This window comes from Eutrigla gurnardus (genome assembly GCF_963514095.1).
Source record: "Eutrigla gurnardus genome assembly, chromosome: 11".
Classification (NCBI taxonomy): domain Eukaryota; kingdom Metazoa; phylum Chordata; class Actinopteri; order Perciformes; family Triglidae; genus Eutrigla; species Eutrigla gurnardus.
In genome coordinates, this window is record NC_139925.1 from 1,835,001 (window position 1) to 1,850,000 (window position 15,000).

At 44.7% G+C, this 15,000-nt stretch overlaps 2 protein-coding genes across 5 annotated transcripts in view; both read left to right on the forward strand.

Annotated features, from left to right (window-relative positions):
- slc1a4 (solute carrier family 1 member 4) overlaps positions 1-2,539 on the forward strand; it is a 12,546-nt gene extending 10,007 nt beyond the window's left edge. The window contains exons 6-8 of the mRNA XM_084021439.1: positions 133-327; positions 899-1,033; positions 1,623-2,539. Coding sequence (XP_083877565.1) covers positions 133-327; positions 899-1,033; positions 1,623-1,854 — 562 coding nt within the window. The 3' untranslated portion in view covers positions 1,855-2,539. The remainder of the gene's footprint in view (positions 1-132; positions 328-898; positions 1,034-1,622) is intronic.
- A 4,542-nt stretch (positions 2,540-7,081) lies between these two features.
- Positions 7,082-15,000, forward strand: part of LOC311021113 (stromal membrane-associated protein 1-like) — a 17,033-nt gene continuing 9,114 nt past the window's right edge. For all 4 annotated transcript variants that reach the window (XM_084021472.1, XM_084021469.1, XM_084021471.1 and 1 more), the window contains exons 1-4: positions 7,082-7,407; positions 13,224-13,357; positions 13,517-13,602; positions 14,162-14,231. In XM_084021472.1, coding sequence (XP_083877598.1) covers positions 7,290-7,407; positions 13,224-13,357; positions 13,517-13,602; positions 14,162-14,231 — 408 coding nt within the window. In that variant the 5' untranslated portion in view covers positions 7,082-7,289. The remainder of the gene's footprint in view (positions 7,408-13,223; positions 13,358-13,516; positions 13,603-14,161; positions 14,232-15,000) is intronic.

The window sequence follows — 15,000 nt, forward strand, 5'->3', positions numbered from 1 at the left end:
GGGTTCTGGTCTGCTGCTTGTGTTCATCAGATCCACCTGTCACCCCTCCAAATATGGTCACTTCCTTTTACTGGTTGTAAAAAGCTGTGGGTGACGTTGCCATGACGACGGTGTGTCTCCGTTCCTCTCCAGCTCAGCGACTCTTCCCTCAATGATCAAATGTGTGGAGGAGAACAACGGCGTGGACAAACGCATCAGCCGCTTCATCCTGCCCATCGGAGCCACCGTCAACATGGACGGGGCGGCCATCTTCCAGTGCGTCGCCGCCGTCTTCATCGCTCAGCTTAACAACCACGAGCTGAACGCCGGACAGATCTTCACCATCCTGTGAGTTCAGGGGGACGATACTCTCACATTTACTTTTTATTATTCTTATTCCATCCATTAATGTTGACATTTAAAACGAACCATGTAAAAGAACATTACTCCAACACTCCTCCTTTGTTTTCTCTCCTTCAGACGTCCAAAAATATATTCATAAATAATACTTCAGTAAATAAACGGATATCCATCTACACATATACACAGATAATTATACACACATCTGATACTTACAAATAAGAAGTAAATAGAATTTAATGATGAATAAGTAAATAAATGATAATGCTTACTGCATTCTCCTGTGTAATTATATATACAAATACACATCAGAAGGTATAAGAGTGTTAATTATAATAAGAATAAGAAGAATAATAGTAATACAAAAAATTTAAAAAAGGAATAATAATGATGATAAATTAACCAAAGAAATAAATAATAATACTAAATAATAATAATAATAATAATAATGAATACAAATAAAATAAAACATAAAAAATATATAATAAAAAAATAAAACCAGAGATTGTCCCATTTCATCCACAATGATATTGATGCTCATTCACATCATGGTTTCCAGGGTAACGGCCACGGCGTCCAGCGTGGGAGCAGCAGGCATCCCGGCCGGCGGCATCATCACCATCGCCATCATCCTGGAGGCCATCGGCCTGCCGACCAACGACCTGTCGCTCATGCTGGCCGTCGACTGGATCGTGTGAGTGAAAGCGAACACACAGCCAGCGGGTCAAACACGAACACGCTGACATGTTTCACCAGACGGCTCGCAGGCGTTACGAAGGTCACGCCGGTTTGTTTCCTGTGTTGTGGAACAGCTGTAAGATAAGACACTCGGCCTTGTGTTCCCTGTGGAGCTGATATGTGGAGCTGTTTTCAGTCCTTTCCTCTAGTTCTCAATGAAATACTCTAGATATAACTCTGAAGTCCCAGACAAAACGCTGGTTTTCTGAATGGAGTCTGGTTGATGGTGCTAGGCTACGCTAACATTGTAGCTGCTCCATCAACACTCCATATAAGGTCATCTAGACATAAATAAAGCAGAGACCTTGTTGTTTGGACCACAGACAGTCTCTGGTTCCTCCACATGGTCTGGTCTGGTCTCTGGACTAATGTGAGCTACTATCTAGACCTCTGGGGGACCACAGACAGTCCGGTCTGGTTCCTCCACATAGTCCGTTCTGGTCTCTCACTAACCGATTGTATCTCATACATGTAAAACCAAACCATCGTATTTAATCCTCCCCTTTTGCTCAGAGTGGACCGTTCTGTCTCCTCTCTAACTGCAGGGATCGAACCACCACGGTGGTGAACGTGGAGGGCGATGCTCTGGGTGCCGGGATCCTGCACCACATCAACCAGCAGGAGATGAAGAAGAAGCAGCAGGAGGACGAGGAGCTGGCGGAGGTCCGGGTGGAGGCGGTGGCCAACGTCCAGGCTGAGGAGGAGACCTCACCGCTTGTCACACACCAGACCAAAGCCTCGGCGGCCATGCCGGAGGCAATCGAGTCGGTCCTGTGAACTCTGCGACCCTTTTCTTCTTGACCCCTGACCTTTCGGTTCTTCTGATAATGCTGCTGACCAACACCAGTCCGACTCAGTGACCGTACGACCAAACACAGGTCACTGATGGTTTTTGGGCTTGTGGGGAGAAAAAGAAAACAAACAAAGTGCCATAGTAACAGTCTGTCGCCATAGTAACAGTCTGTCACCATAGTAACGGCGGTCTGCAGGCTACCTAGTCCTGCTAGCGCTCAGAAAGTCAGTCAATAACTTGGCGTCCATCCAAGAATTATAATGCAGATTGAAACACAATGAATTTGAGATTTTACAATTTCCTTAATTACAATCAGTACATCATTTTGTATTTTTTTAAATTTGTAATCAAGGCAACAAAAAAAACATTCCCATAAATGTAGTTGTGTTTGTTAATCAGAGAATCAATGTTTTTAATCTGCAGACGGCAAAAAGACAACGACCAACATCCGCTAACGAGCTGCCGACGAGTTAACGCGTCTCACACGACACCGTCTCACCTTCACGACGTCGCCCCGACAGGTCTCACACGACACCGTCTCACCTTCACAACGTCGCCCTGACAGGTCTCACACGACACCGTCTCAACTTCACGACGTCGCCCCGACAGGTCTCACACTTTAACCGCCGGAAATGTTTCTATTTGCATTTTATTTGTTTGTTTCACGTTATTAAAGTTATTAAGTTGAATCAGAAGTTAAACGTTAAACGTGACTGGTCCCAGACTTTGTCCTGATCCAGGAGATGAACCCCGTTGCTGATGTCAAACATTAACTCCGGCGTTTACTTGCTGAGTCATGATGTCAAACATTAACCCTCGGTGAAGGAGTCAACGCGCCTGAACGTTGCAAATTTCCCACATGGTGTGTTTACGTGCACGCTTCGCGTTACGTAGCCGGCTGATCTGGTTTATCAGAGAGCAAACATCGGGGTCGTCTCTTAGACCCGGACTCAACTCCTCCCGACAATCAAACATCGTTTCCCAGCTGACATTAGCATTTTACCGACACATCACTGAGTCTAACACTGAACTCTCCGCTAGCTTGCTAACGTTAGCATCAGCGGGTTTTTTTATTGTGCCAATTTGACTTTCTAACAACACACTAACGATAAAAGTAGTGGTTAGCTTGACCGCTAGTTTTTTTTTAGAAACACGTTGCCAAGGAATCTGAAGAAGTTGCAAGTACTTTGTTTGCTAGCTAACTAGCTAGCTAAAGCAATGCTAACATGCAGCTACCTTTAGATTATTGCTCTTATTTCTTTGCAAATGTTTTCTAAGCTAACATATTAGGGATTTAAGTTGTGGTTTGCTGACGTAATACTCAAGTTAGCAAGTTACTAACAAACTAAACAGGTCGTGTGGAAATAACAGAAACAGAAAGATCAGCTCCCTAGATGAGGGTCTAGATCAGGAGTCCAGGTCCAGTCCTGGAGGGCCGGAGTCCTGCATGTTGTTGTTCCTTCCAAATTGGTAAAAAGCTTCACCTGCTTCAAATGTTGAAAACGTTAACTCAAAAATGTCTCAAAAAATGTAATTAATTTGCCAAAAACCTCTCAAAAGTTTTTTTTCTTAAAAATAGATAAAAAAATATTTAAAAAAATTACAAAACAAACAATTTACAAAAAACAAAAGAAACAAAAAAATACAAAAATGGTTGTATGAAATACATTGAACATTTCAACAACAAAAACCTTTCTACGAACAATCATTAAAAAAATGTACCTACTGGGGCGGAACAAAACCCTGTGGGACTCCGGCCCTCCAGGACCGAGTTTGGACATCTGGTCTAGAAGGTAACCCGACACTCTGGGACCACTGAGGTACGGCATTGACCTCTAAGGGTTTGGGTTCGGGCAGCAAGTCTCGGAGAGTTGTTGCATGTTTTCTCAATGTTACCTTCCGGACGCGGGATCTCATTAACTTCGTAATCACATTATTTAACGTTAGTTTGCTGTTTGTTCGTCCTAAAAACACTCCGGACTCCCCGAGGACAGATATTCAGCTTTGATCAGTAGTTTAGGATTCTCTCCGAACTCACAGCTTCATCGAATGTTTACATACGAATACTCGACCAAAAAAGCACAACGACTTCTGTATATCATTATTTAACGATTATTATTAACACGTTCATTGATTTGAGACCCGGAAGTTATGTGAAGTTTGTTAATATTTGTCATACGTATTATTTGCTATGTCAGAGGCCTCGCCCTTTCACCTCCTTTATAAGTCCCGCCCCCTCCAGTCGACCACAACGTGACTTATTTTGGGAAAAAAAATCAGTCTGACAGTCAACGGTGTAGAAATCACACACGTGATATTTGTCAATTTAAAAGATAATTTCACACATCAAGAAAGTTGCATTTCGTAAGTATCGGACTGAAAATACGTAACTGTAAAGACAACAAACCCAAACGTTGCGTCGTGATGTCTGTCTCCGAAGCTACCGTCCTTGTGTGTTTTTTTACGTGATGTTCTCACGCTAACAACAACTCACTTGTTCCTTCGCTTCTCTGCTGATAAAAACACGAGCTAGCTAGCTAGCCAAGATAACGGACATGATGGTGACGTATGTTAAGTGAGACCAGAGTCGTAGTTCAAACATCGGATGTGTACAGGATCAAAGAATGTTTTGTCTCTCGTCAATGACTAACGTATTATATATTTATTCCAGAATAAGGGGCGGGGCTTAGCCTCTCTATCGGCTACATTTTGACGGCAGGTATTAGCTCAATGACGGTCAAGTTAACGCATATTCTTCTTCAATTTCCCTGCAACAAATTCTAACCTGGTTGCTTCTGTAGATCGGCCTAAAGGGAATGTTGCTATTCTCACGGCTCATTTTTAAAAAAAATTTAAAATGTATACATTTTTCTCAAACTGGGAAGAAAACCCTGGATGCTGGATTTGCACCGTGATGTCATCGACCTCCCAGTTTGACTTTGAAAGAGGCTGAAACAGTCTGCTGGTCCGACCGAGTCTCCCTGCAGGATGCAGGACTTGACTGACAGAATGAGCCGGTGCTGCCCTCTAGTGGCGACGGGCCTTCATGTGAAATGTGTCAAAATGATTTCCTGTGATATTTTCACAGTAAATCTCATTATGACCTCACATGGTGACATTTAACAGTAAAATACAATATTCCTCATTTTATTGTGGCTGTTACAGTCACAATCTCATTTCCCCCGTTAACCTGGTGCATGCTGGGAAATCATCACACTAATAAACTAGTGTACTGTGAGGTCACAGGTCATTTTACTCCCTAAATGTTCAGTGTGATCATCTCCAGAGTGGCGACCTGAGGGAGTTTGTGTTGAAGCGTGTTCATTTCAACATTGTTGTGGGTGGAGCCATCCCCATGGTGACACTTCCTGTTTCCTGTCTGTAACACTGAAGAGCAGGAAGCTAAAAGTCTCACTGATCCTGGATCATCTCTCTGTGTGGTAACTTCAAGCTTCTGCTACGATCACATAGTGACATGTCATGTGCTACTTTATACGTATATATTTGATATTAATTTATTGTAATTGTTTTAACTTTCTTTAATTACTGATACTTTCTCTCAGTGTCAAGTTTTTTTTATAATGATACAGTTTTTTAAAATGGAATTAACCTTGTTAGAAATGTACTTTAATTGCTGTTTTTATTCCTGTGTTGAGTAATAGCTGCTAGCTCGCCTCGGTCCTACTGTCTGACATTAAACGTGATACAGTACATGTTTCATGCAACCCAAACTAAAACGGCTTCTTGCACTCTTTATTATTCAGGGCTGGTGAAGTGTCGCTGAGTCGTTGTGCAGAAACATTTTGTTTTGTGTTCTGAAGATATGAATGAAACCACAGATCTGATGGATTTCATCTAAAAGTCGATGAAGCAGCTTCAAAGCTGCAGTCAGACCAACGAGATCACTACGACCCATATTCACAGGAGTCCAGAACTAGAACCTGAACCTGAGGTCGTTATCGAGGCATTAAGACGATGAGATATTGACTGCACTGGTCCCAAGTGTCCACTAGGTGTCAGAGTTTAGAGTTGTAAATGCTTGAAAGGGCTGCAGAGAAGTCTGAGATCCCACAGAGGTCACAGAGGTCACAGTGAGTCAGTGAAGCATGATTCAACTAGCAACCTCAATTCCATCCAAATGTGTACCTGGGTCCCTTGAAAGGTGCTGTATAAATCCCAGTTATTATTATTATTATTATTATTATTATTATTATTATTATTATTAATAATGCATGGTTTAACACCTCTTTTTGATTATTACATTTTTGGTGTATTCGTGGTTATTTAGTATCTTTTTTTGGTCGTTTTGCATCTCTTTATTTTCCCTTTATCGTCCCTGTCGTTGTTTTACGCCTCTTTTTGGTTATTTTGATAATAATAATACACCTGTATTATGCAGTGCTTTTCCATATGCTCAAAGATGCTTTCACTGACCAGTCGGGGGCTACGTTACTCTTATTACTGATCGTGATCATAAATTGTTGTTTCACTTTCTTCTGATAAATGTACTTATTGATAGTCACTAAATGCCCTAAATGTAAAATGTAAACATTTAAAGAAAATCGATTTAGTTGTTTCGCTGATCAACAGCCTGGAATACGTTAATGAGGTTGAACTCAGCCGGACATCTGTAATTTGTCATTTCATTTTTAATTTATTTAATTTCAAGACAAGACAACGCGGGGCTGCACGGTGGTGTAGTGGGTAGCACTGTCGCCTCACAGCGAGAGGGTCCCGGGTTCGATTCCCAGGTTCCTCCCACAGTCCAAAGACATGCAGGATGGGGATAGGTTCATTGATAACCCTAAATGTGAATGTGAGCGTGAATGGTTGTCTGTCTCTACATGTCGACCCTGCGATGGACTGGTTACCTGTCCAGGTGAACCCTGCCTTCACCCAATGACAGCAGGGATTGGCTCCAGCCCCCCCGCGACCCTGAATACAGGATAAGCGGTAGACGATGCACAATAAAACATTCAGCTTGAACAAGAAAAGATTATGCCGGGTTTAGCAAACTGTTATTTTGCAGCTGTCGTCCCTCGAGGAAAATAAACAATTTAACTTAATAAAAGAACAAACAAAGCAAAACCAAGTTCACCCATCTGAGTCCTGGTGAACAACGAAGTCTAACGGCAACATTTTAATCCACTGATTTATGCTGGTTCGTGTGTTTGATTCACGTTTCTGATCAGATTCGCAAAATTCCGACTGTCGTGAACGCAGCAGGGATGATGCTGTTGCTGCTCCACATCACCTTGTTAGCAGGTTCATGCTAGCCGGGTTCAGGGCGCTACGGGGCGGCTACGAGGGGGATGTCCCACCGCTTCTCAACGCGAGCTTGACGGACCTTGGTTCGGGGTTTAGATCGGGGGACTAACGACGCGAACGGGGACTCGAACTCCCCAAACTTCCGCTCGAGATGGCGACGCGGTCGGAGAGAGAAAAAGCGCAGAAGCTGAACGAGCAGCATCAGGTCATCCTGTCCGGACTGCTGCGGGAGCAACACAACAAGTTCTGCGCCGACTGCGAGGCGAAAGGTAAAAACGTTAACATGTCGTAACATGAGCGTTAAAAACCTAAAGCTAGCAAGAGTCTGTGTAACGTTACTGATATTCCTTCGGAGCTGAACGCTGTTGCTGTTAGCTTAGCAGCTACACACCGACGGGTTTAACGCTAATTCCGATTAATATGTATCTTCCCTTCATTTTCACGACATTAACGTTTGACAACACGCGGATTTATCGCGTGTCCAGTCAGAATTAAGCCAAATAAAGACTATTGAATGAGATCTGTCAAGTTGGCCACTAAAGAAATGCTTCTTCCGTTTGGCATTTTCAAAATAAAATGCTCACTGAGTTCTTGTTGTTGCATATAACGAAGGGACCGATTTTTTTTACTTGCATTTTTTGAGACAATAAACACCACCAGGCGTGATGACGACTGGTGAACTATGTCATCTTGTTTTAATGAGTGTATTGTACGCTTAATTGATAACTCGTGATGATAAATCCGGCTCACACGTTGACTGATTATGTACATTTAACCTTAATCCGACTCTGAATTAGTGACATGTTAAAGGCAATGTTCGGATTTTAATGTTCAGTGAGCATTGGAGGCTTTTGTTCGGAATGCAAGTTTATTTTGAAATCCAACGGCGCGTAGTTCCGGTTGTGTGTTGCATGGCTGCAGCGAGCTTGACGCGGGTTTTATTTATTTATGTTTTATGCTCGTATCGATGTCGCGTCCTTGACTGGTTTATTATGTATGAGCGGAAAACGTGCGTGGCGCGTGCGGCCAGAGGTGTAGTTCTGTTCGCTGCGTGTCCCGCGCGGACATACACGTCATCGTGCACGCGGCAGGTCCGGTGTCGCTGCAGCCGAAACCTTCCCTCCGGCTCGCGATGCCCCGCGGAACCCAGCAAGACTCCGTTCATGAATCTGAAAGTTTGACGTTCTCACGCACGGACTCCAACAGCACTTCGACCCAGGATGATTTTACAAACCTTTAGGGACCAGTCCTTCATTCGGCATACATTACATCACACAACAATGTATTTAAATATACGTTAAATGTGCCATGCAATAGAGATAAGTAACGCCACAAAATACATTTACTACATAATCTTTTGCACAACTGATTTGGCGAATATCCCACGGGATCGTGTTTACTCACTTAAACGTCTTCACATAAAGCATGAAAGCATGAAATTCCCACACTTGAGTGGAGTGTGAACGCCTCGTCTTTAGGCGACCTACGGCTGAGATGACGCGTCTTTTGCGGCATCACCATGCCGATGCCGCCTTCTGACGTGTAATCTGTAGCACCAGACCTCCGACGTGGAATCAGTTTCATCCTTATTTACTGCTGCTGCTCATCATGTCTCGATGTTAATCGAAATAACATTTAATCATCATGGTGGAAGCTAAAGCACTGAACCTCAATTACACAGAGTTCACATGAGGATACACAGAGAAAACCAGGAGGAAACCTCCGGTTCTGAGCAGTGATGCCTAAGGTCCTTAAGGCTGCATTCTCTCTGCTGGCCACCAGGGGGCGACTCGTCTCTGGTTGTATAGAAGTCTATGAGAAAATGGTCCTACTTCTCTCTGCTGGCCACCAGGGGGCGACTCCTCTCTGGTTGTATAGAAGTCTATTAGAAAATGGTCCTACTTCTCTCTGCTGGCCACCAGGGGGCGACTCCTCTCTGGTTGTATAGAAGTCTATGAGAAAATGGTCCTACTTCTCTCTGCTGGCCACCAGGGGGCGACTCCTCTCTGGTTGTATAGCAGTCTATGAGAAAATGGTCCTACTTCTCTCTGCTGGCCACCAGGGGGCGACTCGTCTCTGGTTGTATAGAAGTCTATGAGAAAATGGTCCTACTTCTCTCTGCTGGCCACCAGGGGGCGACTCCTCTCTGGTTGTATAGAAGTCTATTAGAAAATGGTCCTACTTCTCTCTGCTGGCCACCAGGGGGCGACTCCTCTCTGGTTGTATAGAAGTCTATGAGAAAATGGTCCTACTTCTCTCTGCTGGCCACCAGGGGGCGACTCCTCTCTGGTTGTATAGAAGTCTATGAGAAAATGGTCCTACTTCTCTCTGCTGGCCACCAGGGGGCGACTCCTCTCTGGTTGTATAGCAGTCTATGAGAATGGCTTGAAGTGGATGCTCTGCTCGCCGAACACGGCTGAGGGAGTCTATTAGATGTTATTGATTGTTAAATTAAGAAGAGATCTCTCCGTGGCTGATTGATCGCCCACATTGATCGGTTTGTTTTGGAGTTTGTCCCCGAGCCACCTGCTGCTCCCATCAGCCACCTGGGTGGAGCAGCTATGACATCAGCACCGTGGTGACTCACCTCAGCCTCTCAGCTGTAATTCCACCCTCGTGCCTATCTACACACACTCACACTCACTCACACACACACTCACACACTCACACACAGCCACACACACACACACACACACACACGCACACACACACACACACACACACACACACGCACACACACACACACACACACACACACACACACACACGCACACACACACACACACACACGCACACACACACACACACACACACACACGCACACACACACAGACACAGACACACACACACACACACACACACACACGCACACACACACACACACACACACACACACGCACACACACACACACACACACACGCACACACACACACACACACACACACACACACACACACACACACACACACACGCACACACACACACACGCACACACACACACACTCTCACACACACACACACACACACACACACACGCACACACACACACACTCTCACACACACACACACACACACGCACACACTCGCCTGCAGTTGTACACGTGTTTGAAGGCGTGCAGGTTTCTCCTCGCGGTCGCCGCTGAGAAGCTCCGCTGGTCGACTGAGTTAAGGTAGAAATACAAGCTGGATTTATTTGATCTTTTATAGTGTCTGCAGTTTCCTGTCTGCGGTGATGATGGATGGTGGTTCATCTTAAGCCATTTTAAACCCGCTCTGATCCGTCTCCATCAACGTCACAGTCATTTGTAGTTCAATCCAGTTTTATTTATGCTGCCCCAAAATCACAACTCAGCCTCAGAGAGGGTTTAAAGAAGTCCTCCGACCTGAAGGACCCCAGAGAGCCTGAGGAGGATCCTGCACCAGGATGGACCGAAGTAGACCAGAATCAGAAGCGCTGACAGGAACGGCTTCACCTCTCGGTCTCTGGCCTGACCTCCAAACTCTGAGGGGGTCAGAAGGGTCCTGGTCTTGTGGGGGGCTTCACCTCCTCTGATGATGGCGGAGCTTCGTGGTTTACCATGACCAGAATGCTGCTGAAGAGCTTTTATTAGTGTAATAACAGAGGAAACGTTTGCCCTCAGCTGCTGCTGAACCTCCCTACTGAACCAGCAGGGGGCAGCACAGCACCTTTAAACGCCCATCAGCATCCTCCATCAATATGGTCCTCCTCTCTGGTCCTCCTCTCTGGTCCTCTTCTCCTCCTGATTTAAGAGGATCTCTTGTTAATCTCCTGTTGAATAGATGTATTTACAGGATATATGCATATATACACAAATATTTAAATAAAAATGTGAATGTATATATATGTGCACATTTGTATTTATTATGTGCAGAGGATACAGGAAGTTATCATTTTTGTTATTTATTATTATTATTTGTATTTTTGATTGTTATTTATTATTAAAAAATTAAATTTCAAAGAAAAAAGTAAAAGGGGGGTAAAGTAAAAATGTAATAAATAAATAAAAATAAAATAATCATAATAATAATACATATAATACTTATAATAGTAGTAATGATGATGAAACACCAGAGTAGTCCATGAAGGGGGGCGGTCTAAGTTCAGAACCCATTAGACTAAAGCTGTGGGGCTGTAACAGCAACCAGAATGAATTCTGGGAGCCGTAGTTCACAACGCATAAAGACTATAGTTACATTATTTGTTGGGGATTTGTCAGATTGTTCTGCTTCTTTTGGTTGCCTCTCCACGGCTCTCAACATGGCGTCTTTCTCCTCTGATAGAGGCCGTCGTCTTTAACGCGCAAAGAAAGACTGCCTCCACTTCCTCCTCGCGGGCTTTTGTTCTCACTCATGAATATTAATGAGCTGGCTCCTTGTTTGGTTTAATTTGTGGCTTCAGAACCTGACTCCGGTCCGCCTCACTGCCTCCGTCACCCCCCCCCCCCCCCCCCCCCCCCCTCCAATTGGTATGTTCCACTGTCACTCATCCTCAGTGTGTATATTCATTGAAGTGCATGTGTGTGCCGTCTTCGTGGTTTCTAGGAATGAGTCCTGAACCATGACTCTAGATCTTAACACATGTTGAAGTATCAGACTGTAAATCCTCCTCACATGTTAATATAGAACTCACAATGTGGCTGGCAGGCGTCAACCTCAGGTTCTGAAAAGTGAAGCCGAGGCCGAAGTGCCTCAAAGCTTCATTCTCCCTGCTGGCCACCAGGGGGCGACTCCTCTCTGGTTGTATAGAAGTCTATGGTCCTACTTCTCTCTCTAGTTTCAAGTCTTCTTCAATCCAGCATGAACATTGTTGTTGCTGCAGATGAAAGTGTGTCTTTCTAAAGAAACACAGAATCTGCTGTGAAACGCGTGCACCATGAGGCGTGCACGTACGTGCGCTGTATGTCGGCATGTGTGATGCTTTTAGCTGCTTTGTGTTGCTTTTATTGAAGTGAAGGCCGATCCATACAGACGGAGTCCGGCTTATGACGGCTGAGCCGCCGGATTCAGGCTTAACGCTCCGTCATCCCGCCTTAACGCTCCGTCATCCCGCCTTAATGCTCCTTTAGGCCGCCGAGAGCATTAGTGCCGCCGCATTAACGCGCCGAGGATGCCGGTGAGGCGGCGCTGAGCGACTGCAGCCACCGGGCCATTAACATGGTTTGACTGGTTTCTGGGTCGCCTTCCATTCGTCGCCGAGTTTCGGCTCGTTGTTGTTTCTGTTCTACTTTGTGTGATGGACGACCTGTTTCTATGCAGCTCTGAACCTGATCAAGCTCAGACCAGACCAGCGGGTTAGGATTCAGGGGCCTCGTGGGTTTGATGGCCGGGGGTTTCAAAGGGCTCGTCAGAGAGGCGACCAATCAGAGTGTCTGCATCTTCTCCATCACACCGTCTCCATCTTTTGTTGCCTTAAACAGCCGATAGTTTCTAGTCTTTCTAGTTTCTAAGTCAGATTTGGTTAATGGTGGTCTGGCTCCAACGTGGACATGTCCCAAACAGACCTGGTTTCAGGTCTGTTTGGGACATGGTCCATGGCCCAGACCAGATGTCTGGGCAGTGAAAATGACGCCGTTGTCATGGCGATTTACTTGTTCCCATTCTGTTTTTTGGAGGATTTCAAAGAGTTCTCCGACCCTGAAAGCTCACGTTTTTGAAACCGGGGTTTATTAAACGCAAAGCTGCTCTCGTTTTTAATCCCAGTGACTCTTCATCAAAGCTGTTGCTAATGAACGGAACAGAGAACACATGCAATAAAAGTGTATTAAATAACACAGCGGACCTTTGAAGAATTTAAACTCCACGGCTGGAACAGAAAGTCAGCTTTGTAATTTGGGATTAAATGTAGAAACGTTTCATAAAAAAATGATTTACCTGCTCATTCCTGGTAATGCCTGATGGTGACAGATTGTCCTTTAATATAGAGGAATATTTCTCCAACACAGTAACCATATCATAAATAATAGAAACCTTCGTAAAGTTGGCAAAGTCCACAGTGGTCCAGTCTGTCCTGGGTCCACCGTGGTCCAGTCTGTCCTGGGTCTAAATCTTCCTGTCCCCTCTCAGGCCCTCGATGGGCGTCCTGGAACCTCGGGGTCTTTATGTGCATCCGCTGTGCCGGCATCCACCGCAACCTGGGGGTCCACATCTCCAGGGTCAAGTCTGTGAATCTGGACCAGTGGACCCCTGAGCAGATCCAGGTACCCAACAATGAAACAAGTCCACCACAGACCAGCATGGAAGTACTGCAGAGACACGTTTAGTCTTAAAAATCCACCTTAAATGACGATTCTCACCGCGTCCAATCATTTTAATTAGTGTGTGTGTGTGTGTGTGTGTGTGTGTGTGTTCTCCTGTAGAGTATGGTGGATGTGGGTAACTTCAGGGCCAAGCAGCAGTATGAAGCCCACCTCCCAGAGACCTTCAGACGGCCTCAGATGGACCAGTATCCTGCTGCTCCTCCGTGTCCGTCTCTATTTGTGATTATATACATTTCCCTTACAGGAAAACTTGCTGTGTTCAGGGTTCACACAGGTGCTGGAAGTCCTTGAAAACACTTGAATTAGTGTGGTGTTTCCAAGGTTTGGAAAGTGCTTGGATGTAGAATAAAGGTCTTGAAATGTGTGTTGTATGTGATGACATCTATGATAGAACAGAGAAAAGAAGATCTCCATATCTGAGGGACTGAAAACAGCATTTTCTGACATTTCTTTATGAAAAATGACTTTTGATGATGAACAGATGATGAAAATAGTTGGTGATTATATTTCTGTGGATCTGTTAGTGGAATTAGTTTTCCTTTCATTTGTGGTCCTTCTGTAAAAAGCTGTCTCCAAACATCATGTTGGTTGTTTAGAGGACAATAACATCTCATTTAATGTGATGAACAAGTGACAGAATAAGTAGACTGAATACTGACCATTGGATTGGTACAAATATATATATAAATAACATTGTGGGTGATGTTGTTTCCCAGTGTTTCTTCCTTAACACCAAACCTTCAGAGCCGTGGAGGTCTTCATCCGGGACAAGTACGAGAGGAAGAAGTACTACGACAAGGAGGCTGCAGCTCCGGTGAGTCTCCTCCTCCTCCTTCTTTCCTTCCTTCTTCTTCTCCTCTTCCTCCTCCTCCTCCTTCTTCTTTATGTTCTTCTTCTCCTCCTTCTCATCAGAACCAAAGTAGCGCTTTATGAAATGAAATTATTTTATTGTTACTTCATCTCTCTGATTGTTCCTCTCATTGTCTCCTCTCTTTACTTTCTCTCATTCTTCTCACTCTTTCTTCACCTCCTCCTCCTCCTCCTCCTCTCCGTCTGCTTTCCTCTGAAGCACCGCCAGCAGCCAGACTCTGATTTAGGATCTGTTTCTGCCGCCCACACAGACGGCTCGACTTTTATATGCAAATTAATTATTAAAAACAACTCATTATCACTTTAAGCAGTTTGGTGGAGATGGAGGAGGAGGAGGAGAGGAGAGGAGGAGCAGAGCAGGGTGATGTGTGGATGAGAGGGAGGAAGATGTGCAGCATGGTCTGGTTCATCCTCGGACTTAAACACTGATGTTTGGAGGACGATAAACGGTCCGCGTTCATACTGATATATGCAGTCAGATGTAATCAGATTACATCTGTTGTTTAAACAAGCCGGTTCTGAGAAGTGAAGCCAAAGCTGAAGTGCTTTAATGATGATGATCAGTAAAAAGTGCTGAGTCATGCTTTGTTAGGTCTGTCTGCAAGACCACAAGATAACTACTGTTAAAACGCTGGTTTTCTGAATGGAGTCTGGTTGATGGTGCTAGGCTACGCTAACATTGTAGCTGCTCCGTCAACACTCCATATAAGGTC